Genomic DNA, 26,508 nt, shown 5'->3' with positions numbered 1-26,508 from the left:
CAATGGTAAGTGTTTGGCTAGCATACATAAGGCTTTGGCTTCCAGCCCTAATGCTGCAAAAAACAATACCTACTCTTTTTTTTGTGTGTGGCAACAGGGTTTGAATTCAATGCCACATGTTTATTCTACTTCTTGATCTATTACTTTAGTCATATCACCATCTGTTTTTCTTTATCTTTCTGATAGAGTTTTGTGGTTTTGCCACAAAAGTGATCCACCTACTTAAATCCTGCCTAGCTGAGACCATTAGTGTGCACCACCACATTGACTTATTGGTTGAGATGGGATCTTGCTAACATTTTGCTTTGAGCTGGCTCCAATTTCTGTCCTCCTGATCACTGACTTCTGACTAGCTGTGATTACAGGGTGGACCACCACACCTAGCCCAAATTTCTTTGTGTGTGTGTGTGTGTGTGTGTGTGTGTGTGCGCGTGCGCGTACGCACGTATACACACACATGTGCGCACCCATGCTTGTTGGTCCTGGGGCTTCAACTCAGGGCCTAGGCAACATCCCTGAGATTTTGTGCTCAAGACTATTGCTCAAGCCCTTGAGCCACAGCACCAATAATGGCTTTTTTGAGGTTAGTTGGAGATAAAAGTCTCATAGACTTTCCTGCTGTAGTGGACTTCAAACTGTAATCCTGAGCTCTCAGCTTACAGGTGTGCGATGGCACCAGCCCTAGTTATCATTTTTTTAAATGAAGTAAATTTTAAATTAGTCATTGGTATGGATAGATGTGCTTAGTGTACTAAAAGGTAAACGGTAATTATTTATTTATTTTTGCAGTCATGGGGCTTGAACTGGGGGCCTGGGCACTGTCTCTGAGCCTTTCTTCTCAGGGCTAGTGCTCTACAACTTTGTACCATAGCTCCACTTCCAGTTTCACAGACTTTCCTGCCTGGGCTGGCTTCAAATCATGATCCTCAGATCTCAGCCTCCTGAGTAGTTAGGATTACAGGCGTGAGCCACCAGCACCTGGTTAACTATAAATTTTTTATGGCAAACATAATGGATACTGTCTGTACAGTTCTTTAAATTTTTTGAAAATTTGTTTATATTTTATTATATTTAAGTAGTTATACAGCTGGGTGCTGGTGGCTCACACCTATAATCCTAACTACTCAGGAGACTGAGATCTTAGGATCATGGTTCAAAGCCGGCCCAGGCAGAAAAGTCCCCATGAGACTATTATCTCCAGTTAACCCCTCAAAAACTGGAAGTGGAGCTAGCCTTGAGCACAAAGAAGCCCAAGGACAGCACTCAAGTCCTGAGTTCAAGCCCCACAACTGACAACAACAACAAAAAAATAATTGTACAAAGGGGTTATCATTCAACAAATCATTTTATAAGTACAATGCGTCTTGATCGATATCACCTCTTTCATTACGGTATGTGTTTTTGTTTGTGAGATGGAGTCATGATGTACAAATGTAAAAAACAAAAGCAAAAAAACCTGCTGTGTGAGATGGTTCATACATGTAATCTCAGCTATCTTAGGAGATGGAGATCTAGAGGGTTACAACTGGAAGCCAGACTGAGCAATAGATTAGTCAGACCCTATTTCAGCCAATAACCTGGTCATGGTGGTGGTATTTATCTGTGGTACCAGCTATTTGAGGGAGGCTGTAAATAAACATATTGAAGTCTGAGGTTGTCCCCAGACTAAAAACTCAAGACTACCTGTAAAAATAACACAAGCAAAAAAGGCTTAGAGCATGGCTCAAGTGATAGAGCTACCTCCCCGGAAAGCCTGAGGCCCTGAGTTCAAACATCAGTATTGCAGAGAGAGAGAGAAAGAAAGAAAACACCATGTGTATGTTAAAAAGATGTGCACTAAATTGGAAGGTAGTCTGCAGTGCCTTGAATGGTGAGAAGAGAAACTAACTGAAAGTAGATTTGGTCTTTGAAGAAGAAAGCCCATGGTAGTCTCTTATAATAATTTATATGCTATGTTACTAAAAGATCCTGAGAGACATAAATATTTGGAGGGCTGGAGATATGGTTCAAGTGGTAGAGAGCTGTGAGCAAGAAAGCCAAATGAACCAGGAACCGGTGTCTCAGGCCTGTAATCCTAGCTACTCAGGAGGCTGAGATCTGAAGATCGTAGTTCAAAGCTAGCCCGGGCAGGAAAGTCCAAAAGACTCTTTTTTTGTTTTGTTTTTTTTTTTGTGGATCGTGGGGTTTGAACTCTGGGTTTGGGCCCTATCCCTCAGCTCTCCAGCTCAAGGCAAGTGCTCTACCACTTGAGCCACAGCGCCACTTCCTCCATAAGACTCTTATCTCCAATAAACCATTAGAAAACCAGATGTGGCGCTGTGGCTCAAGCAGTAGAGCACTGGCCTTGAGCTAAAGAGTGCAGGGACAGCGCCCAAGCCCAGTTTAAGCCCCACGACCGACCAAAAAAAAAGAAAGAAAAATGAAAGCCAAATGAGAACTCCAAGCCCTGAATTCCAAGTCCAGATACTAGCACCAAAAAAAGCGGGGGGGGGGGGGGGGGGGGGGGGGGAGACAGTCAAATATTTATTTCATGAGTGAGAAAGGACAATATTTTTTGTCATGGATATTGAAGATAAGGAAGTAAAAGTAGTTGCATATATGAATTCTTCAGTAGGTTGGCCTATTTCTTCCTGAATTAGTCCTTGAAGAGGTTTCTAGACTGTCACCGAGACTTGACTGGGCACACCAGAATTACCTGGGGGAAGGAGCATTCAAAATCTTGCTGCCTGGGCCCATTTAATCCTGATTGAGAATTTCCAAGGAGTAAGGTGACACCTTTTGGGTGTATGTCTAATTTTTATAGTGCTAGGCTTTGTGCATGTTAGGCAAGTGCTCTACTACTGGGCCATATCCTCAGCTTTCCAGAGGGATGAGGCCTGGACGTTGTATCTTTCTGGAAACACTGATTAACTTTTGGGAATCTCTACCCTCAACCATTAATTTTATTTTCTCACTTAAATGAGGTTTGTCTTTATCCCTCTTATAGTCCTTAAATTTATTAAGTATTCTATTTGGAATAGAATGAAGGAAAGAGGATACTAAGGGTGGAAAAAGAAAACAAAACCAACAACCCAGTTTGTAAAGGTGGAACTCAAAGTAGATCTTAACAATCTACCTTACAGACAAAGGTTGATTATTCTAAAACGTCATGTTTTATAAAGTGCTCAGGTGTCTTGGGATGTCTTTGTACTGTTATACTCAAAAGTCAGTGACTAGTGCAGTTTCAATGCATCTTTGTGGATTTTTTTTGGTAGGCAAGGAGGGCACCATGAACTGGCAGAGCGCCTTGTAGAAATACAGTATGAGCTGACTGACAGACTGGCCTTCTATCTCTGTGGCAGGAAACCAGGTGAGTAAAAGGACAACAACCTTACCACATCTCCAAGTCTAGAACATTCTGGAAAAACAAGTTGGGTAACTATTTTTTTAATAACCTCTGTATTAACATATCCTAAAGAAAATGGTTAATAAAGTTTTTTTTCTTTTTGAAAGGATAAGAGAGCTGTAGAATTGTTTTGTTTTGTTTCATGATAGAGTCTTACCATGCAACCCAATTGGCCCTGACTTCAGAAACCTCCTGCTTCCACCTCACAGGTGTAGGATTATCTGTATAAGCCACCAAGCCCAGCTTTTTCTCTGCAGTTTTTTCCAGTTTAATGTAAAATTGATCATTTCCTTGAATTTCTAGTTGTTAAAACTTCGTTGTAGCTCTAGAGAAGAGACTGAAAAATCAAAGAACATAACCAAATCAAAGCTGAATGTGTATACAGTTCTTAAACATCATGGGACTAGCAATGAAAAAGCAAAGCAGTAACCTTTGTTATTTGGATTCTTCCATCTAAAGATGGACAAAAATCCAGAAATAAACTGCCATTTAACCAGCCTTGCTGCATATTTGTAATATGCAACAAGGGAGCAAACTATGTTTTGTGAACCAACTCCAGCCTGATACTTATTTTATTAAATGAAATTATTATAAGCTAACCATACCTGCCTACTTATTCCTATTTATGGCTATTTTCAAACAGCAGCAGCAGAATTAAATAGATTGCGTGTTGTGGCAGCTTGCTACAAAGCCTAAAATATTTACTGTGTGGTCACATATATAAAAAGTTTGCCAACCCCTGATGTATAATGTCCACATACATATTTACAGAGATTTTCCACCTTGGCTGTACAACAGAATTAACAATCTCTAGTGTGGCTCCATTTGGAGCAAGGTAGAGTAAGCATATGCCATCTGCCTGTTGTGCTGAATGGAGCCGAAACCCCAAGGAGGCTAAGAGTGAATGCTTGCTTGATCAAGAAGGGAACTTGACTGGGTGCTGGTTCACTGGAGATAAGAGTCTCATGGGCTTTTGTGCCTAGGTTGGCTTTGAACCATGATCTCAGTATTCTAAGTAGCAAGGATTACAGGACTAAGACACCAGCCTGATTCAACATGTATCTTTTTGAAAATATAATAATAGGGTAGACTAAAGATGGAGTTATAATCAAACCCCAAATCAACTGGATCTGGGTGATATAGAATATTCTATCTATCAGAATACATATGCTCTTGAACAGGTAAGCCATATGCTGGTGCTTAAAATGACCATAGAAAATCTAAAGGAATTAGGTGCCCGCAAAGCATTTTATTATCTGACCATACTGGAATAAAGCTAGAAATCGACTTTAAAGTATTCAACTGCTTAGAAATCAAACAACACACTTCCATGGGTCCAAAAGGAAGTTTCAAAGAGAATTAGGAAAATTAGAAAATATATTCAACTAAATGAAAGTATCAAATTGTAGCTAACATAATGGTGTAGGGAAATTTATATCATTAAATGATTTAACTAGGGAAAAAAGTTGAAAATCAAGCTTCCTCCAAAGAAACTGAAAAAGGAAAAAACAAACACAAAACACACAGAAAACAGGAAATAATAGAGTGGAAATCAATGAAATTGGAAGAGGAAAATAGATAAAAGACAATGAGACCAAAAACAGATTATTTATAAAGACCAATAAGATTGACAGATGTCTTGTCATACTGCTTTTTTTAAAAAGGAAAGAGTACAAAGATGGAGAAATCACTTAAACACCACCCAAGAGGGGAAAATAACTTTAAAGGATAACAAAAAATAGCTTTTTTTTTTTTTTGCTGGTCCTAGGGCTTGAACTCTGGACCCTGGTGCTGTTCCTAAGCTGCTTTGTGTTCAAGGCTAGCTCTCTACCATTTGAGCCACAGCCCTACTTCTGGCATTTCTGAGTAGTTTATTGGAGATTAGAGTTTCATGGACTTTCCTGCTCAAGCTGGCCTCAAACCTTGATCCTCAGATCTCAGCCTCCTGAGTAGCTAGGATTACAGGCATTAGCCACCAGCACCTGGCTAAAAAATAGCTTTGAATGTAGTTCAATGGAAAAGCACTTGCTTAGCATATCTAAATCCCTGGGTTTAATCCCTGTCACTGCAAATAATTGCATAATTGGGACAGCTTAGATAAAATGAACTAATTCCTTGAAAGCCACAGACTACCAATACCTATCCGAAAAGGAGATAATCTAATTATGATATATTGTTTTTCTTTTTATGGTGCTAGGAATTAAACCTACATGCTAATTTAAGCGTCTACCCCTGAGCTATATTCCCAGCCCAATAAATCCTTATTTCAAAGAATTTGGTTTTGTATTTTAAAATACAAATATAAAATATAAATCCAAGGCCCACAAACATAGGAGAAAGAATACCTCTCATATGAGTTGAGAGGTAGTATGATTACTGCAGTCAGTACAAAAAACTAAGCTTCATGAACATAGAAAAAAAATCCTTACCAAGTCTTAGCAGATTAAATCCAACAATATATAAAAAGAAAAATACAAGTCAATGGTGGCTTGCTTCTATCATTATAGCTACTCAGGAGGCTGAGTGAGAGAGAAATCTGTTCATGGCCCAGGCAGAAAAGTCTGAGACATTCATCTACAAAATATATAGCAAAAAGCTTGACTGGAAACATGGCTCAATTGATAGAATGCCAGCCAAGCAAACAAGCTGAATGAACACAGGGCCTGAAGTTCGAACTCCATTACAACCAAAATATATATGTATAAATATAAAACCAAGAGGAATTTCCCATATGGAAGCCTGATTCATACATTATTTGGAAATCAGCTAATCCACATCGCCTTAGCAGAATAAAAGAAAAATTATGCAATCATCAGTTGATATAGAAAAAGACATTCAGCCAAAATTGACGTCATTCATGATTTTTAAAAAATCTTATCAAACTAGGAACAGATCATGCTGGTATGTCCAATCTCACTACTCCTACTCAATATCACACTAGAAATCCTGATTACTGCCATGTGAAGGCAAGAAAAGTAGATAAAAGACATTGAAGAGGAAAAAATAAAACTCTTCTACCTGTAATAACATAATTTCTATGTAGAAAATCCCAAGGAACCTATATGAAAATGCTTAAGACTATCGTATTTAATAGGATTACAGAATACAAAGTCTGCAGCCCAAAATCTTATGTTTTAGACTAGCAGTGAACAGTTGGAAACTGAAACTGGAAAAACTATTTATAATAGTTCCCAATACTTAGGTATATACCTTACCTCCCCTCAAAATTTTTGGATTGAAAATTTTGTATGTATGTACATATGCACATGCACGGAGACACATGCAGTGTTTACAGATTGGTAAATTCAATATATCCAATGTGTCAGTTCTCCATGATATAGGATATAAGTTCTATTCAAGAGTTTTCTTGGATACAGATATTCTGATTCTAAAACAGGAAGTCAAAGGAATTAGACTAGTCAAGACCGTTTAACAAAAGGATATTGTGGAAAGAAGCACACTACTTTTTTTTAAATAAGTTTTTATTGTGAAAATACTGTACAGAGGGGTTACAGTTACATGAGACACTAAATTCTAAGAATTACAGAAAACTCTATAGTATGTAAGACACAATGGTATTGAAGTAGTAAACACATGGGTCAATAGGGAATTCAGAAAAAGACATATCGGTTATAAAATTATAAGTTCATAAATGTTTTTGACCAAAGTGCAAAGGTAATTCAGCAGAATGGACCATATTGGAACAACTGGACTCCGTGGCAAGAGAATAAACTTTTCAATCCAAAATCTTAAGCTTTATATAAACATTAGCACAAGCCCAGTGCCTTTGTCTCATAGTTGTAGTTCTAACTACTTGAGAGGCTGAGATTGGAAGGATTATGATTTGAGGTCAGTCCAGGAACCCTTTCTCAATTTATTGCTGGGCATGGTGGAGCATGCTTGGGTCCTAATTGCATGGGTGGCTGAGGTCAGGAGGACTGTGATTCCAGGCCAGCCCAAGAAGAAAAGTCCACAAGACTTCATTTCAGTGAAAGAAGCAGGCAGGGCATGGTGACATGCAACTCTTATACCAGGAGGAAGTGGAAAATAGGAGGATTGAAGTCTAGATTCATGTCCAGTCAGGAAGAAAGATAAAAATAATTAGTTTAATAAAGCTTTGGAGGAATCATTTGTCAATAGAGTATCTGTGTAGCAAGCACAAGGTCCTAAGTTTAAATCCAGTATCACCAATTTGAAAAACAATAGAGTGAGGCCAAAAAACAGTAATTAATACTGGAGGCTTTTGGCTCATGCCTTTAATCCTATCTACTGAAGTTAGAGGTTCAAAGCCAAGCCATACACATTTGAGAGACTTAATTAACTTCCAAGTAGAAAAGCCAAAGTAGAACTGTGGTTCAAAGGGTAAAGTGCAGCCTTGAACAAAAAAAAAAACACTAAGAAAGCATGAGACCCTAACTTCGGGTGTCAGTACACACACACATACACAATAACTAAACTGGGTCATTGGCTTAAATATTTAACCTAAAACTATAAAACTTTTAGAACAAAATATTGGGGAGAGTCTTTGCGATCTTGAATTAAAGTACTTAATATTAAAGTTCTTTTTTTTTTTTTTTTTAATTTGGTTGGTCATGGGGCTTGAACTCTGGGCCTGGGCGCTGTCCCTCAGCTCTTCAGCTCAAGGCAAGCGCTCTACCACTTGAGCCACAGCACCACTTCCGGTTTTCTAGTGGCTTATTAGAGATAAGAGTCTCACAGACTTTCCTGCCCAGGCTGGCTTTGAACTGCAATCCTCAGATCTCAGCCTCCTGAGTAGCTAAGATTACAGGTGTGAACCACGAGTGCCCGGCTTTATTTTTAATATTATTAGGAAATTTAATATTGCTGGGCATGGATTGCTCGTGCCTGTAATCCTAGCTACTCAGGAGTTAATTCATCTCCCTCAACATTTTTCCATGGCTAAAGATCATCTGTTATCTTGGGGGTGCACTTACAAGTTTTGGCTGAGCTTCGGTTTTCTTTTTCTTTTTTTTTTTTTTTGTCGGTCGTGGGGCTTGAACTCTGGGCCTGGGCGCTGTCGCTCAGCTCCAGCTCAAGGCGAGTGCTCTACCACTTGGGGCTTGAACTCTGGGCCTGGGCACTGTTGCTCAGCTCCAGCTCAAGGCAAGCGCTCTACGACTTGAGCTACAGCGCCACTTCCGGTTTTCTGGTGGTTTATTGGAGATAGGAGTCTCACGGTCTCTCCTGCCAGGCTGGCTTTGAACCACGATCCTCAGATCTCAGCCTCCTGAGTAGCTAGGATTACAGGTGTGAGCCACCAGCACCCGGCTTGTTAACACAAACATGGTTTTTTGTTTTTTTTTTTTTGCTTATGGGTGCTGAGGAATCGAACCCATGGCCTCAAGCATGCAAGGCAAGCGCTTTACCACTGAGCCACCTTCCCAGCCCTGAGCTTCGGTTTTCTACTGAATGATGTCTAACAAAAGAGGAGGTGAAGGCTCCTGCCTTTACCAGAAAACCGGAAGTGGTGCTGTGGCTCAAGTGGTAGAGCACTATTCTTGAGCTGAAGAACTGAGTGACAGTGCCCAGGCTCAGAGTTCAAGCCAAAGGACCAACAAAAAACAAAAGAGGAGGTGATTCTTGATTCTGCACAGTTTTTCAGGGATTTGTAGCTAATCTGGCAACTACTGTTACCCTAAATTCATAGTTACAGGAAATATTAACTGTAAAATTTAAATTGAGAAAATAATGAGCATGTTCTTTTACAGACCTTATATTAGTATTTCTATGAATAAAACTTTGGTTTCTGTTTCAGATCACAAAAATGGACAGCACTTTATAATACCTCAAATGGCAGACAGGTAAGGCAATTGGATACCAGTCAATTTTATTTGCCCCCCACCCTCAATATTTCCCTGGTGATATAGTGCTTGAGCAGTATATTTTATTTGTGTTTTAACAAAGCCCATACATTTTTCTCTTTTATGGCTATGCAATGTGGAAATAAGACTGCTGTAAGTAAACCACCATATAAAACTTAAGTTTGAAAGCACACAAGTAACGAGTTTATTAATAAGGAAATTGGAGTCAGTAATAATAACCACAGTTTTAACCAATTATGATAGTACATTGTATCAATAGATTATATTTACAAATATTTCTGGGTCATGGAGTTTCTGTTCTTTGTCCATAATAAGCGATCAGTAAACCTCTTTCATCTAGGGCCCAGATGAGTATTTTAGGCTCTGAGCCATACAGCCTATGGTAGCTATTCAGCTCTACCATTATAGACAAAAGCATTGAGCAAAAATTGGGCACTGAGTAAAAATGGGCATGTCTGTTCCAGTAAAATTTTATTTCTGGATACTGACTCTTGAATTTCATTAAACTTTCACATTTTATGAACTGTTATTCTTTCTCTTCCCCAACCATTTAAAAATATAAAAGCAATTCTTAGCTGATAGGCTGAACAGATACAAGGCCAATTTTGCTGTGTGAAATCAGATGAGGTCATGGTTACAGGAATGAACCTTAAATCCTATTTAGGCTTTGTACAAATACTGTCAAGGGTTTATGAAATGATTACCTGCTATTCTAGATGCAATCTTGCCATTCCAGTTTTTCACAGTTTCTTCTTTTTATTTTTTCTGATGGTGCTGTGAATGGAACTCAGGACGTCATGCATGATAGGCAGAAATTATACCACTGAGTCACATCCACAGCTCTTTTCTTTAATACTTGAAAAATTGTGTCTCCTTACATAAGGGCCTAAAGATTAAGCTAGCAGTTGTTTTGTCATTGATTTGGTGGGCAATTTTTTTTTCTCTACCATTTTATATAACTATTGTATTTCTAGAAGGAGTTACTTTGGCCAGATTATTTCCATTTCCTTACTTATCTCTTTGGCTATAGAATGCTTGAGTTGGACAGTGTTCATTAACTGTAATAATATTTTCATAACCTGAGTATCTTAATCTTCTACAGACTTCACAAATGTGGTTCTATTTCTTTGCTTACTTGTTTTGTACATTTTCTTAGCAGCCTGGATTTGTCTGAATTGGCAAAAGCTGCTAAGAAGAAACTTCAGTCTGTGAGTATCTCTTTACTGGTGGACTCTATTACGGGAATTCATGTATCCAGTGGTACCTATTGTCAGTCCAAGTTACCCATTATATTAGATGACTTTATTTCATGTTTTGAGGTGATGTTAAATTAGAAACAGACTGTTGAGTTCACTGTTATATGTAACAAGTCCAAAAGCACTATTAACTTTAGCATATCTAATTCACTGGCTCTGCCTCAAATACGCCCATTTTTCTGTCATGTTAAGAGTGAAACCTGCACCTATGTTATTAGGAAGTTGGTTTCCCTCAGGAGAGTTCCCTGTTTCTTTCCCTGGAATTACTTCTGGTAGCCACATAGGATGCTGGGGAATGATAAAAGTTGATGCTGGCAAGGTGATGAGTTCTATATTCACTTATGCCATGGTGTAACTCTCATTGCCCATCTCTACCATTGATCCAAACTTTTTAAAAGCTGGTCGTGACCTTAGGTCCAGACTCACATATATATCTGAAAGTCATTTTTATCTGTGTCTTTACAAACTTCCCACTTCAGCCTCAGCCCCAGAAAACTGACTACTCCAAGAACAATTTCCCTTTGTCCACACCTTCACGTGAAACCTCAAAGGGTGCTTCCTGGCCACTGTAGCCACCAGATTGTCCTCATTGTTTTGTGGATCAGATCCAAGATTTATAGCTTCTTTCTGTGACCTTTAAAGGAATGCCATCCAACTCTCACCTTTCAGAGCTTGTCTTACTTTTCCATCTGGTTCTGTATGTGTCTCTATATGTTGATCGGTTAACACTTTCTGAGACCAAGAGCTGTTGTCTTTAAATCCTTTTCCAGGAATCTTATTCTGTCTGCACATTTGCCTTACTCAGCTAACATAACTTTTAGCATTCTCTATAGTGTAGGGAGCAGCTCACCCAGAGCCCTACTCTGAAATGGCAGCTTCCCTATTTTGTGACTTTCTGCTCATTCCTCCTTTCACAAAAGATCCTTCTTAGAAACCTCATATGTTAAATAACATAAAATTAACTTGCCCTTATTAGTATTTAACTGTATTATGAAATAAATGTGTTTTATGTAATTTGTCTGGTGTCTCTTTGTTCTATATATATATGGTTTTGTGTGTCTGTGTTTTATTGCCTTTCTTAAATTAGGAGCTCATGTAGTATAAAGATGATTAAGATAATATACTTTGGAAGCACAAAATATCACATGGTTTCCTTTTTTTTTTCCTTCCTGTTAGTCCTGGGCTTAACTCAAGGCCTGGGTGCTGTCCTTGAGTTTTTTTGCTTAAAGTAATGCTCTACCATGTGAGCTGCAGCTCCACTACCAGCTTTTTCATGGTTAATTGGAGAAAAATCTCTTGGACTTTTACTGCCCAGCTGGCTTCAAACCACGATCCTCAGGTCTCAATTTTCTGAGTAGCAAGGATTACTAGTGTGAGCAACAAGCTCCCAGTGTGGTTTCATTTTAATTGCTCATAAACTTACATATAACTTACCTTGATAAAATCCAGATTCTCTTTGACTCTTCTGGCATTTGCTAGGTTAGAAACCATGAAAGCTGAGGTGATGTCTATAGTATCTAGCATGCAGCAAGCATTAAATACCTTGGTCAGAGTTTGATATGGTTCTCAAGAACTCAGGGTGTGGGTCAGATTAATCAGGTGTACCCCTTGGCCCTGCAAAGCACCTTATCCAACCCTGTAAGTTGGTGGTGTCCCCTGGAACAGGCAGAAAGGTAGGGCATCCTTAGACCAACAGCACTATTAAATTAGAATACCCTATCAGACTAGAACTACTAGATAAGGGGGAGCTGCCTTTATCAGCTGTTATGACTTGGTGGTTTCCTTGAAGGTAGCTACTTAAACAATGCCAGAACAGCATTCATTCTACATTATCTTCCTCCTCTCCTCTCTTCCCTCCTCACCTCCCTTCCTCCCTTTCTTTCTTCCTCTTTCCCTCTACCTTCCCTCCCTGCATCCATCTCTCCCTCTCTTTTCTCCTTTCTCCCTAATAAGAGAACTATAACAGAGATCAATGTATATATGACTTAGTAAATGTTAACATTTTATGAGGCTTAAACCTGAATCTTAGTTTCTTCGCTAATTAGCTTTGTGGCTTTGAGCTACCTACTAACTTCTATGCCTTAGTGTTCTTGTATGTGCAGTGGAACAGTGGTAAATCCTATCTTCATAGAAGTGGTTGTATTAAATATGATGATGTTAACATAATAACTCAGATGTAAACCCCTAGTCAATGTTGGCTGTTGTCATTGTTAAGTGATAATAACATCAGTTTGTTGTTCCTTAGAGAAAGAAACAAGGTATTTCCAATAACATCAGTTTGTTGTTCCTTAGAGAAAGAAGGTATTTCCCAAGCACGTTCAAGTTCCCAACCTTATTATCTTGTCTAGAAACAGACTTTTACATTTTTAATTAAAAATGTAATTAAAAATCAAAGATGCTGGAATGATCCTCAATTACTAGTTCTTAATCAACTCAGACTCAGTGTTATGGAGGGTTTTTTTTAGTTGTTTTTTCAAAACAGATTGTTTTGTACCTGTTTTATATTTATAACACCATATAGTTATAGGAATTTTATATTTAAATTGTTTTTTTTTTTTTTAGTTGGTCGTGGGGCCTGAACTCTGGGCCTGCGTACTGTCCCTCAGCTCTTCAGCTCAAGGCTAGTGCTCTACCACTTGAGCCACAGCACCACTTCTAGCATTTTCTGCTTATGTGGTGCTGAGGAATTGAACCCAGGACCTCATGCATGCAAGGCAAACACTACCACTGAGCTACCTTTCCAGCCCAATTGTTTTGGTTTTTGAGAACAAGTCTCACTGTAGCCCAGGCTGGCTTCCTACTTATGTAATCCAGACTGGCCTGGAACTTGTGATTTTCCTGGTTCAGTCTGCTAAGTTCTGGGGTTGTAGTTATATCCCCTCATGTCTAGCTCTGTAACCAACATTTTAAATGGCTGCATAAAAGATATTCAGATCAGCCTGAGTGAATATTTCCTTAGTTGCAGGTACTGTTTGCAGATGGGAGCTATATAGTGGGAAGTATAACAAACTCAGCATCTGCCCTCACAGAGCAGGGAACATTAACAAGTGCAAGTGTCAGGATGAGTTTCATGAGGTGGAAAGGATACAGCTGGAGCTGTCTTGGCAGGGGCTTGTACTTGTCTGAGTTGGGAAGAGATCTCCCCCATCCCATCCCTGTCCCTGGCTGCTGTCAGTTAGCCCCTTCTGTCTGTGTGTTGTTTGTGTCATGAGCTGACACCATACAACATGCTGGTTAGTCAGGTTATGATTTGCTAGGAGGACTGCTGCTGAGACAGACAGGGGCCTGAGTGCTTTTTATCCACTCTGTCAGCACATTTTCATTACTTTGTCCTACCAGGACTTGGGATTGCCTACTTTTGGGGGGGCTTGACAAATGCTCTGAAGGGCAGAAGAGACAGAGTACTGTCAAAAGAGAGCAGAGGATGAGCCTGCCTTTAGGTGACGTGTTAGTTACTCCATGCCTTTTCAGTAGCAGCAACCCTGTTTGTGTGTTACAGAGCAGTAATGTTGCTGAGGGGGGCAGATGTTTCTAGAGGAAATATTATCTGCTTAATAGTGGGTATTTACCAGGCACTAGCTTTGAATAGACATTGGAGGTAAAATGGTGAATAAGCCATAGTCCCCTCTTCTGGTGTTAATCATTGTCCCTTGTATCCCTGATATTTTTTTCCTTTCAGCTAAATAATCATTTGTTTGAAGAACTTGCCATGGATGTTTACGATGAAGTTGACAGGCGAGAGACTGATGCAGGTGACTTACCATGTGGCTTTCCTAAGCTTCTGTTATCACTAGGCAGTGTCTAGCTGCCAGCCTCAGTGTTTTACTTGCCCAATTTCTCCTGTCCTCCTAATGCGTGTATCAACATATACTTTTGCGTATGTTGGCTTCAAGAGTGTGCTTCCCCAAGTCTCCCTAGTAACGTGTGAGCTGTGCCTCCCAGCGGAGCCGTGGCACCCCAGATGTGATGAGATTCTATCTCTGGCTCTTTCCTCTGGCTAGTCTGGCTTGCCACGCAAAACCACAGCACCCTGGTAACTGAGACAACCGTCGTCCCCTTTCTTCCGGTCAATCCTGAGTACTCATCAACACGAAACCAGGCAAGTGGCTTAATTTGAAAACTAAGTAGTGATATTTGAGGAGTAGTTGATGTCATGGTATTTCCCTTTTCCAAAATGAGTATTGTGTTTCAATTGATTAAAATCTACTATCTTGTATATACATAAACATACATGCAGCTCAAAAAATGATAAGAAAAGAGGTGGATGGGAGCAAATGACTGAAAATGAATATAAAACAATTCATAGAAGAAATATAAATGACTTACAGATGGCAAGAAACGTTTGACCTGACCAGTAATCAAAGAAAGCAACTGGAAGGAAAATTGACATTAGCTCCAAGCTAATGATGAGCAGGATGGGCTTTCTCCTGCTACAGAAAAGATGTTAAGTTTCTAGAATGCTTTAGAAAAGCATTTGATGCTGCATATACATGTTATCCCAGGATGGTGGGTGGTAGAGGGAGGATGGGGGAGTTGGTAAGGCAGGACAAATTATTTTGAGAATTCTGTTTTCAAAAAAACAACAACCATTTAAAAAGGAAAAAGCTAATGGAGTAGTGGCTTAAGTGGCGGAGTATACCTGTCTGGCACATGCAAGATCCTGAGTTTAAGCCCTAAAGCTACCAATAAAAGGAGACACAAAGAAAAGAAGAGTGTGTGTGTGTGTGTGTGTGTGTGTGTGTGTGTGTGTGTGTGTGTGTGTGTATGTATGCATATGTATATATATATGTACGTGTGTATATATATACATATGCATATAAATATACACTCTTGAAGCTTCCAAATTAAGCATATTTTTTGCCCAGTTCCTTGTATGAGAATGTGTGTGTGTGTATATATATGTGTGTGTATATATATACATATGCATATACATACACACACACACACATTTTTTTTCCAGTCCTGGGGCTTGAACTCAGGGCCAGGGCACTGTCCCTGAACTACTTTTGCTCAAGGCTAGCATTCTACCACTTGAACCACAGCCCCACTTCCAGCTTTTCTGTTTATGTGGTACTGAGGAATTAAACCCAGAGTTTCATGCATGCTAGGCAAGCACTCTAACACTAAGCCACATTCCCAGCCCCTGAGAATATATTCTAATAAAACTGAAATAGATTTACATACAGAGCAAAGTACATAATAACAGAGCATATAAAACATCCTTAGCTTCCTGGCTCACACCTGTAAAATCACAGCTACTCAGGAGGCTGAGAGCTGAGGATCAGGCTTCAGAGCAAGCCTGGGCAGGAAAGTCTCTGAGACTCTCCACTACAAAAAAAAAAAAAAAAAAAGATGGAAGTGGAGTTGTGGCTTAAGTGGTAGAAGGCTAGCTTTGTGCATAAAAGCTCAAGGACAGCAGGCCCAGAGTTCAAGCGCCAGGACTGGCAAAACAACAACTTCAGCTAGGTATAGGTATGGGAGATGGTTAGGCTCAAGTTGGTATATTGCTTGCCTAATAAACAAAAGCCCCTGAGTTCAATCCCTAGTATAGCAAAATAAAGAAGTTCAGCTTCAGATCCATCAGGAGAAGAAGTGGTGAGTAGATGAGGAAGAAATTTTATTTTGTTTTTGCAGGTCCTAGGGCTTGAACTATCCCTGAGCTTCTTTTACTCAAGGCTAGCACTCTACCACTTGAACCACAGTGCCACTTCTGGCCTTTTTTAAAAAATTTTTTAAAATTTTGAGTAGTTTATTGGAGATACGAGTCTCACGGACTTTCCTGCCTGAGTAGCTAGGATTGCAGCATGAGCCACTGGCACATGGCTGGAATTTTTGTTTTTATGACTAATGGCTATATAGACTGTTAAGAATCTCAACATCTGGATTATTACTTTATCCTGAAAGTTAGAAATTTATCTCCAATTTTTTTTATTACTGAGTCTACTTCAGAACTAAATCATTAATAGAAGGAAAGCAGTAAGGAGAACCATATTGTTTATGTACTTACTTTGGTGGTGTTAAGAATAGACCCCAGGGCTGGGAATGTGGCTTAGTAGTAAAGTGCTTGCCTAGCATACATTTGAGTTCGATTCCTCAGTACCACATAAGCAGAAAAAGCCAGAACTGGTGCTATGGCTCAAGTAGTAGAGTGTAGGCCTTGGGCACAGAGAGGCTTGGGAACAGAACCCAGGCCAAAAAAAAAAAAAGGATAGACCCCAGAGCCACTTGCATACTAGGCAAGCACTTTACCACTGAGCTACATTCCCAGCCAGAGCCAGAGCCATTCTATCCGTATGAACAAAAAGAAACACAGATTATGAGCATTTAAATGTTAAGAAGATTTCTTATATAAATGCTTTCAAATAGTTCTCATGGAAAACAAATTAATGTTTGCTGTGATATTGAAATACCTTTGCATGTTTTTATTTTTGCATTTCCAATTCTCACCCTTAGGGCAGACAGAAATTAGCTCGATTTAATGCCCATGAGTTTGCTACGCTGGTCATCGACATCCTCAGTGACGCCAAGAGGAGACAGCAGGGCAGTCCTCTCTCCAGTTCAAAAGGCAAGTATCTAGCTCCAAGTGTGTACTTCTTTGGGATTTCTTTTTTTTTTGGAGGGGGGGTCCGGTCATGGGGCTTGAACTCTGGGCCTGGGCGCTGCCCCTCAGCTCTTCAGCTCAAGGCTAGCGCTCTATCGCTTAAGCCACAGCGCCACTTCTGGCTTTTTTCTTTTTGCTTATGTGGTGCTGAGGAATCGAACCCAGGTCCTCATGCATGCAAGGCAAGCGCTCTACCACTGAGCCACCTTCTTTGGGCTTTCTAAGTCTTAACTATTAAATTTATAGCAGTCATTGACAACAACAGCTTACATTCCTATGATTTATTAGTAATTTGACAAAATGTTACCTGTTGCAGCTGAGCTAAATTAGAAGTATTTCAAAACTGGTAACTATTATTCAAATTTATCTTACATATGATTCCCCTTCCCCCATTCTTATTCTCCTTATAAAATTGTACCCCAAAATTAACCCAAAAGTCTGTGTGAGCCATAGGTATGTACCCAGCTGGGTACATACCTATGGCTCACAGCATCCCTTTAGAAAATCACTATTAAGAATGACAAAAATTGGCTGGCACCAGTGGCTCACATCTGTAATCCTAGTTACTCAGGGGGTTGAGATCTGAGGATCATGGTTCAAAGCCAGCCCAGACAGGGAAGTCCATGACACTCTTATCTCCAATTCACTACCAGAAAACTAGGAGTGGCGCAGTAGTTCAAAGTGGTAGAGTGCTACCTTGAGCAAAAGAAGCTCAGGAACAGTGCCCAGGTCCTGAGTTCAAGCCCCAGGACTGGCAGAAAAAAAAGAAGAAATAAAATTGAAAGAAAAAGAACATTAAAAAATTAGTTTAAATTTGGACATTCATTGTAGCACTGTATAATAAAAAAAATGCTAACAATGTAAGTGTCTAGCACTATGCTACTGATTGGACAGCCATGATCGAAAATATCAAAGCACAATCTAAAATATCAAAGCACAATCCAGAGTTTTCTTGACATATTTAATAACCTTGAAGTTCATAATACTGAGTTTTTTTTTAAAGAATATACTTTCTTTTTTATTTTCCAGAGTTTTGGTAATGAGCATATACTAATTGTAAAATAAAAGGCTGTTAAAACAAAAAAATTAGTTTAAGCCGGGCACCAGTGGCTCACGCCTGTTATCCTATTGAGCTCTTGGTTCAAGCCAGCCCAGGCAGGAAAGTCTGTGAGACTCTTATCTCCAATAAACCACCAGAAAACTGGAAGTGGCTCTGTAGCTCAAGTGGTAGAGAGCTCGCCTTGAGCTAAAGAGCTGAGGGACAGCACTCAGGCCCAGAAAGCCCCATGACCGACAAAAAAGAAAAAGAAAATTAGTTTAAACATTAAAGAAGCAATGATTTTTGTCTTCCTTGGCTCGTTAGTTTCCAAATTCTTTATATTAAAACTTTATTACTTCTATAATCACATCAAATGTTTTAAATATTTTAAAAAATTCAAATAGTCCTTTTAAAAAGCCACGATTTATTACTCAGATATCGGTTATCAAGCCATCTGGAAAACAGTATTAGGAATTGGTGGTTAGCTTTAGCTGCCTGAAATTGGATAGTCCTGGGTAGTTTATGAACTTTTTTATTCCAAGCATGTCAGAGCCTGTAAAACCATCCTTGCCCTATATGGAATACATACTGTTAATAACAGAACTTCTATGTCCATTGGATTACTCCTCCTTTCCGTGCCTTTCCCCGTCTTCTCCTCTACCTTCTCTTCTCTCATTCTCATTTGTATTCAGGAACTAAATGTCAGTGTCCCTATTCTTTGAGCACCTACTTTCAAGGGTCCAGTGTCCTAATTTGCTTTCTGTTTTGACATTTTCTTATAAGTATGTCACAAGGATCAAATGGTACTGATACATCTTCATGATCTGGATCTATGCTCTACGTATGCAAGCCTGGGAACCTGCCGCCTCAATCTAATAAGCAGCTCCTTTCTGAATCATCTTCATTTGCTTATATTTCTCTAGGCAAATTTCTCTATATTTCTACTACCCCTCTATTGGTATCAAATGTAACCAAAAAGTCATGCCAGTAGGTTTTTGGAAGGAAAAATATTTTAAGCCTGAAGTAAGTTACTTGATTCTACTGACAGACAATGTGGAGCTCATACTGAAAACAATCAATAACCAGCACAGTATTGAGAGTCAAGATAATGACCAGCCGGACTATGACAGTGTGGCATCAGATGAAGACACCGATTTGGAGAGCACAGCAAGCAAGGCAAACAGACAAAAGGTGAGAGAACACATCTCACACAGAAGGGCAGACATGTTTCTCTCAGAACTCTTTCCCCTGTAGAGTTACCCTATCAGTCTCTCAAGGGGTAGCCCTGCAACAGCTACTAAGAGGGTAAAGTTGGGCTTACTGTTAGTTCTGGCCAAAGAACAGTGAAAAGAGATAAAATGTTTTGAAAATAGAGACTTTTGTCTCTGAGACAGTTGCAGTCACAGCCCACTGCTGTCATGCCTCTGTTAAGATTGTGAGACATGACTGAAAGGTTCTAGTCACTCAAAAAATATTTGCTAAGTAACTTCTTGGGTAACGCTTTCCCAAATGAGGCCATTGCCTGGGAGAGGAACGATGACCATGGTGGAAGGTACAAAGCACAAGCAGAAGCTGGGGGAGTGAGAGGAGAGAACTTAGTGCCTGGGAGCACCTAAGGAAGCTTGGTAGATGGCTGGGTCATAAGAGAGGCCTGAAAGGTTATATGGACTTTGGGCTTGTGAAGACGACTGGACAGGGCAGTCTGAGAAGAAAGAAAGAAAAGCCAAGGCTGTTGGGAGAAGGATAGAAGGATGGTTATGAATAGCCAAAAAAAAGCGGTGGGGGGGGGGGGGGGGGAGACAGGGAGAGGGGGTGAGAACACAAAGCTATAACAGGAAGAATGTAACATGAGAATGAACAACTATGGCTTTAGTCAGAAGCTGTGAGAGCCCAGGAGCTTTAGGTGAGGCAAGAGGACAAAGGTCAGATGTGAAAGGAGGGACCTGGTTAGGATGTTCCTATATGGTCCAAGTGGGCTGGAATGAGCTACCTCAGGGTCTGGGCTTGGAGGAGCCCAGTGGGAAAGCCTGAGGCACCATGGAGGAAGCAGGGTTTTCCAGGGCCCATCTGCTGTGGATACCTAGGAGTAGCCTGCAAAGTGCTTGATGGATTCTGAGAATGGAAGAACTGGAAGGTAGAGAGATGTAGAGGTATGAAGTGGGAGATGGATTTAGAGGTGCCTCACATGACTGTGAGAATCGTGCTGCCATTGGCAGATTGAGGAGATAACCCCTGCCAAGACTGCCAGAGTGGAAGCCAGTTTCCCTCCATTGACTGATCAGTCTCCCTCCTCCTGTCTTCACATCTACTTCCTCTAGCTGAGCTCTGCAGTCTGCTGGAATGTTCCTCCTCTGGGCACCATCTGACTGATCCCTTCACCTCTGTAGCCTCTAATCAAGGCTCACCCCAGCTCTCCCTAACATGCACTCCCACCTATACTCTTCCTTTAGCTCTTGTGCCCCCTTCCCTGTATGTTTCCAAAGCTCTAATCACTTTTTGCTCACATTGTATATTTAATTATTTTTATGTTTCTCCTAATGCTGCTGGGATGAAAACACCATGGAAGCAGGAACCTATTTTCTGATACATCCCACACACCTGGAAACTGCCTAATGTGCAATAATGTTGGAATGAGTGAATTAATGGAAGAGTGAGTAAGAAAAGAAAATAAGCAAGAAAAGGCGTGAAGATAGGACAGACTTCCTCAGATAGTCATTAGCAGTGTAGATTTGTAGCCCTGCTTGCCTGCTCCAACAGAGTATATTGACTTTAAACATAGGGACCCTACTTTTATGTTTCAGTTTTACATTACTCTCAGAAGCCTTGATTTGGTTTAACTTGTGATTCAGCTGGCACAGCCAGAAATGGAAATTCTTTAGCTATTAGACTTTAACATTATCATCTCAGATTGTGAACATTTTCCCCAATTTATTTTTAGAGCCTAGATTCAGATTTATCAGATGGACCAGTCACTGTGCAGGAATTTATGGAGGTCAAAAACGCCCTAGTGGCTTCTGAGGCCAAGATACAACAGCTAATGAAGGTGAATAACAACTTGAGTGACGAGCTGAGAATTATGCAGAAAAAGGTAACATGTTAATGAATGCCAGGACGGTTGATTCTTTGATCCCATAGTATAAGGAAGTCAATCCCAGGCACTATGTTAATGGTCAGAGGGAAGAAAAATAGTTACTGTTATAGCTTTAGACATCTTGGGGCCAAAGTGTCTTTCTGGAAGCAGATTGTGTGTGGATATTGGATATAAAATAGGTTTGTTTACAAATGTATCCAGAGTAGGGGTAGGGATGTAGCTCAGTGGTAAAGTGGTTGCCTCCATTCTCAAGGTCTTGGGTTTTATCCCCAGAACCACAAATAAAGAAAAGAGATATAGTATTTACATGGATATAGTTCAGTGATACAGAGCATATGAGCTCAAAGCCCTGGGGTCAGTCTCCAACACTTAAAAAAAAGAAAAAGAAAAATGCATCCAGAGTCAATAACCCAAGTACATGTATGCTTCCTGAGGATCTGGATGTCATGGCAAGGATGTAATTCTTCCTGTTGCTAATTGTAAAGAATAATCACATCATGCATAAGATTGGGCAGCAGGCGTGTGTACCCATTAGCACGTAAGCCCTAGCCCAGCCGTGCAGGCGTGCTTTTTTTGCTAATGGTCACTCAGCTCTTACCCACTCTTACCCTGACAGCCCATCCCTAATCCCCACTTGCTTGTCACTAGGACTTAACCACTTATCTGTGGTATTCCAAGAGCCTAGAGCAGGCCCTACTACAGGGTAGATTCTCAGTAAGTAAGAGAATCCCATTTGTACTAGCAAGAAGAAATACCAACGAGAGATAGTCCTAGACATTGAGCATTTTGTCATTCATTCCCCTTTGAGAGAATCAGAATTGTATGACTATCTTAGTCTCTAAAAGGAGTGTGGCAAGTATTAGCAAAGCATACATTTAAGGGAGATCATGTATGTTTACTTCTTCCTGAGAAGGCAGAGAAAGAGAAGCTGAAAAATGCCAAATATTACCCAAGACTTTGTGGGTACTGCTCCCATATTTCAGTTCCCTTCAGAAATGAGATTTTTTTGAGGTGTGAGGTGAGTAAAGTGGTAGAGTATTTACCTGGTATGCATGAGGCCTTAAGTTCAGTTCCCAGAGTTGCAGATAGAGATTGAGAGAGAGAGAGAGAGACAGAGAGAGAGAGAAGAGAGAGAGATGTTTCCCTTAAGCAGAAACAGTCTGTAACCCGTGTCTTTATGCTGTCATTGACACTTTTTCAAGACTTAGGCATGAGGTTCATTTTAATTCTGCTTCCTTAGAAAATCCAAAGAACTAAACTGTACTCACTAGAGAAGAAAGTAGACCTTCACCTGGGATTTGATTTAAGACTGGTATGCCACTGTGACCAGCCCCTTTGTTGTAACATACAAGACTTGCATTTCCTCTGCCCTTTCCTTTCCTTTTTTTTTGGTGCTGGTACTAGAGCTTGAGCTCAGGGCTACATGCTCTCACTTGGCTCTTTCTCTCGCTTTTTTGTTTACAACTGGCACTCTACCACTTGAGCCACACCTCCAGTCCAGCTTTTCCACTGCTTGATTGGAGATGGAATCTCTAGTACTCTGCTGCTGTGGCTGGCTTCAAACCATGATCCTCAGATCTCAACCTCTTGAGCAGGTAGGATTATAGGCATGAACCACTGGGGCCTAGCTTTCCCTCCTTTTCTGGAATAGATTTTTGCTTAATGGATTATAGTTTGTCTCGTAAATCAGACTAAAAACTTTTAGTTGACTTTTTTCTGAAACATGCTGACATGTTTTAATCTATCAAGGGTTATCTTTTTTATTCTATAATGCTTCTTTCAGTATTCATAGAAATCACCAGCAATAATAACCCTGTATCTCTGAAGAGTGCCCAGTCATTGGTAACTCATACCTGTAATCTTAGCTGCTTGAAAAACTGAGATCTGAGGATTGAGATTCAAAGCCAGCCTGGCAGAGAAGTCTGCAAGACTTTTCTTTTCTTTTTTTTTTTTTTTTGGTCAGTTGTGGGGCTTGAACTCAGGGCCTGGGTACTTTCCTTGAGCCTTTTCACTCAAGGCTAGTGCTCTATCACATTGAACCACAGTGCCATTTCCTGCAAGACTCTTTATCTCCAATTAACCAGCAAAACAATAAACAAGAAAACCTGACTAGAGGTACAGTTTAAGTGGTGGAGTTCCAGCTATGAGTGAAAAATCCAAGCAAGAGCTCAAGACCCTGAGTTCAATTCTGAGTACTGGCACCCAGGGAAAAAAAGCAGAGTGATAGGTTAACTGTGGTTGTTCATGCTCATAATCTCAGCTACTTGGGAGACAGAGGTGAGGAGGATCACAATTCAACACCAACCCAGTTAAAAGTCAAATTCCTGGTAGGTAGGAAACAAGATTGTAGTCTGAGACCAGCTCTAGGTTACCTTATCTGAAAAATCGTGAAAGCAAAATGGGCTAGGGGTATGGCTCAAGTGGTAAAGCACTTGCTAGGCAAGCTTGAAGCTTTGAATTCAGACCTCAGTACCAAAAACACGATAAAGAATATTTCAGGCTGGGAATATGCTTAGTGATAGAGTGCTTGTCTAGAATGTATGAATCCCTGGGTTCAATTCCTCAGTACCACATAAACGGAAAAAGCCGGAAGTGGCACTCTGGCTCAAGTGGTAGAGTGCTAGCCTTGAGCAAAAAGAAGTTCAGGGACAGTGCCCAGGCCCTGAGTTAAAGCCCCAAGACTGGCAAAAAGGAAAAAAAAAAATATTTCAGAGTGAAATAACTTACCATTGTTCATGAATTATCTCTTCATTTCTTCGAAATACATTTGGTTTCCAAAACTATTGAATTATCCATAACTTATTTTCTGTCATACTCCTTCCAAACAGAGTTTAGTCTGGTTCTTATTAAGATAAGCATCATTGCCAGTCACTGGTGGCTAATGCCTGTAATGAGGCTGACATCTGAGGGTCATAGTTTGAAGCCAGCCCAGGTAGAAAAGTTCTTGTGAGACTCTTTTCTCCAATTAACCACTCAAAAACTGGAAATGGAGCTGTGGCTCAAAGTGGTAGACCACTAGCCTTGAGCAAAAAAGCTGAGAGACAGCACATATTTCCTGAGTTCAAGCCCACAACCAACCAAAAAAAATTACAGGCGTATATACATATATAATATGATATATGTGTTATATATCATGCATTACATATATGCATCATCAAAATTTATCCAAGGACACCTCTATAAATACAGAGTGCTAAGCTTTTTAAAAACTAAAACCAGAATCTCGGTTCCATCCTATAGCTCATTCCAGAAAATCCAAGCAGAAATCATAAACCACTATGCTTCAGAATCATGCACTATGTTGGGGTAGTTTCTGACTTTAGTGCCTGGGTCTGAACAGAGGCTTTTTCTAAACACATGTACACTTAAGTCTTCTGCAGAGAGACTCAGATCACTTAGGCTTTTCATTCTTTGGACCTTGACCATTTCATTAAGGCTTCAGGTTCCCAACACATCATTTTGACATGCATCTCCTGCCTGTCTGTATCCTGGAATGCAGGGATTTCTCCCAAGCTGTCATCGTGTTGCATATGTTTCTCTTTATGAGAGGAGGTTACAGATACACATTGCACCCTCGAAAGCCTTGGTGAAGTAGAAGCAGTCAATCATTCTCTCATGGCTTACCCTTCAAGAAGCCAGAGGAAGAACTCTTTCTATACAAGAGGCAGGAAACTACACTTCCACATAATTTTAGCACTAGTAAAGATATGGAATTCATTTCAGGCATTGGTGGCTCACTGTAATCCTAGCTACTCAAGAAGCTGAGATCTGAGGATCACGGTTTGAAGCCAGCCCAGGCAGGAAAATCTGAGACTCTTATCTCCAATAAACTCTTCAGAATAAGCTGGAAGTAGCTCAAGTGGTAGAGTGCTAACCTTGAGCAAAAGAAGCTCAGGGACAGGGCCCAGGCCTTGAGTCCAAGCCCCAGGACTGGCAAAAAAAAAGGAATTTGCGTACATAGCAAAGATGTTATTATTTCAAAATTACATACAATTTTCAATGAAGTTGACAACGTGGCATGATTTATCTCTGATCTTTCACATTCAACAGTTGCTTGGAAAGGATGCTATTTAATGAAGAGGACCAGCCAGTATTGGTGCATTTTTCACTGGTCATGCTTTATAAATAAAAATTGAAAGTGACCGTTAATACTGCATGAGTTTGCTATTGGGAAGTGAGGATCTCCTGGTGCAGATATGATTGCCTGTGGATTTAAACCTTGGTCCGGAGGGGAATTGGTCAGAGTTTACAATCTCTTTCTCTAAGAGTAGACAGCTGAACTCAAACCACAATGGCATGGAAGATGAAGGTGCAGCAGTGGAGACAGACCTGTGCAGATGGACATAGCTACTTGTGTTTAAATTGCTGGATGATAACAAGCCCTACAAAGTCTTGCTGATCCCTTAACTGTGAAGCAGCCTTCATGTGAGGAATGGAAAGAACATTCAGGGCCTCCAAATGACAGTGTCTTAACTAAAATGGGGATGGGGTATCAAGCAGATTAAACTGCTAAAGCTGACACCACCATATTCATGGTTTTTGGGTGACAAAACCTAAGGAGAGACAGGCCACATACTCCAGCCCTGCCAAAAAAAAAAAGGATCACCAGAGGGAAGCAAGTGTGCTACGTGGAACATTTCCTTCATGTGAAGATACTAACGCAGTTCCATAGGTTTCCAGTTTTCTTTGTGATCTATTAATATAGCAAACTTACCATGATTCAGTTTTCCCTCTTATTTTTTAGAAAGCACTGAATTGTTTGGAATACCAAGAGTATTATGTAATAAAAACTTGCTGATCATAATTTTTCTTGTTGGCTCTTTGGAAAGCAGTAGGTGATCTGATTTATCATAGCTGAACTCATTGTCTTTCTTGCTTTGCAGAGCAATCCTACTTATCTTCCTGCTGCTTCCATGGTGTGTGCTGTCACTCTTGGCATTTGCAAATTGCTTAGGGTTCATTTGAAAAGCACTTCAGTGATGTTTTAATGGTCTCAGGCCCTTGCCTGAGACAGCCTTAGAACAATCTAGAATACAGCTTGCCTGCAAATGTTTCCCTGCCCCACCATGACAAAATGTTAAGTGGTTAGACATTTAGTTTTTCAAATTCCCAAACTACAACTCTTCCCACATTCAGAAATGAAACTAATTAGCCTGTATGGTAAAGTGAGTAGAGTGCATTTTATTTATTCCAGAAAGAGTTCTTGTTTATAGTTGCTTCTTTACCTTCAACCCAGCTGTTATTGTTCTGTTTTAAGCTGGTAGTTGTGTTTGTTTACTTGCTGTTTGTTTTG

At 40.1% G+C, this 26,508-nt stretch overlaps 1 protein-coding gene and 1 long non-coding RNA gene across 11 annotated transcripts in view; one reads left to right on the top strand and one right to left on the bottom strand.

Annotated features, from left to right (window-relative positions):
• Positions 1 to 26,508, top strand: part of Git2 (GIT ArfGAP 2) — a 53,106-nt gene that overhangs the window by 11,765 nt on the left and 14,833 nt on the right. For 3 of the 10 annotated variants that reach the window (XM_042669561.1, XM_042669558.1, XM_042669564.1), the window contains exons 7-14: positions 3,255 to 3,349; positions 9,162 to 9,207; positions 10,385 to 10,436; positions 14,164 to 14,236; positions 14,486 to 14,583; positions 16,938 to 17,049; positions 19,173 to 19,315; positions 21,063 to 21,212. In XM_042669561.1, coding sequence (XP_042525495.1) covers positions 3,255 to 3,349; positions 9,162 to 9,207; positions 10,385 to 10,436; positions 14,164 to 14,236; positions 14,486 to 14,583; positions 16,938 to 17,049; positions 19,173 to 19,315; positions 21,063 to 21,212 — 769 coding nt within the window. Of the gene's footprint in view, positions 1 to 3,254; positions 3,350 to 9,161; positions 9,208 to 10,384; positions 10,437 to 14,163; positions 14,237 to 14,485; positions 14,584 to 16,937; positions 17,050 to 19,172; positions 19,316 to 21,062; positions 21,213 to 25,265; positions 25,512 to 26,508 lie in introns of those variants that run through there. The other 7 variants (XM_042669565.1, XM_042669562.1, XM_042669567.1 and 4 more) reach the window with 6 other exon arrangements.
• Positions 11,806 to 25,587, bottom strand: LOC122099007. Its single transcript, XR_006145834.1, has 3 exons — positions 25,506 to 25,587; positions 17,349 to 17,359; positions 11,806 to 11,818 (listed from the first exon to the last, which is right to left on the bottom strand). It is a non-coding gene; the product is annotated as an uncharacterized LOC122099007 (long non-coding RNA).

This window comes from Dipodomys spectabilis, unplaced genomic scaffold (genome assembly GCF_019054845.1).
Source record: "Dipodomys spectabilis isolate Male_0828 unplaced genomic scaffold, ASM1905484v1 ptg000499l, whole genome shotgun sequence".
Lineage (NCBI taxonomy): Eukaryota > Metazoa > Chordata > Mammalia > Rodentia > Heteromyidae > Dipodomys > Dipodomys spectabilis.
This window is presented reverse-complemented; position numbering and strand designations above follow the sequence as displayed.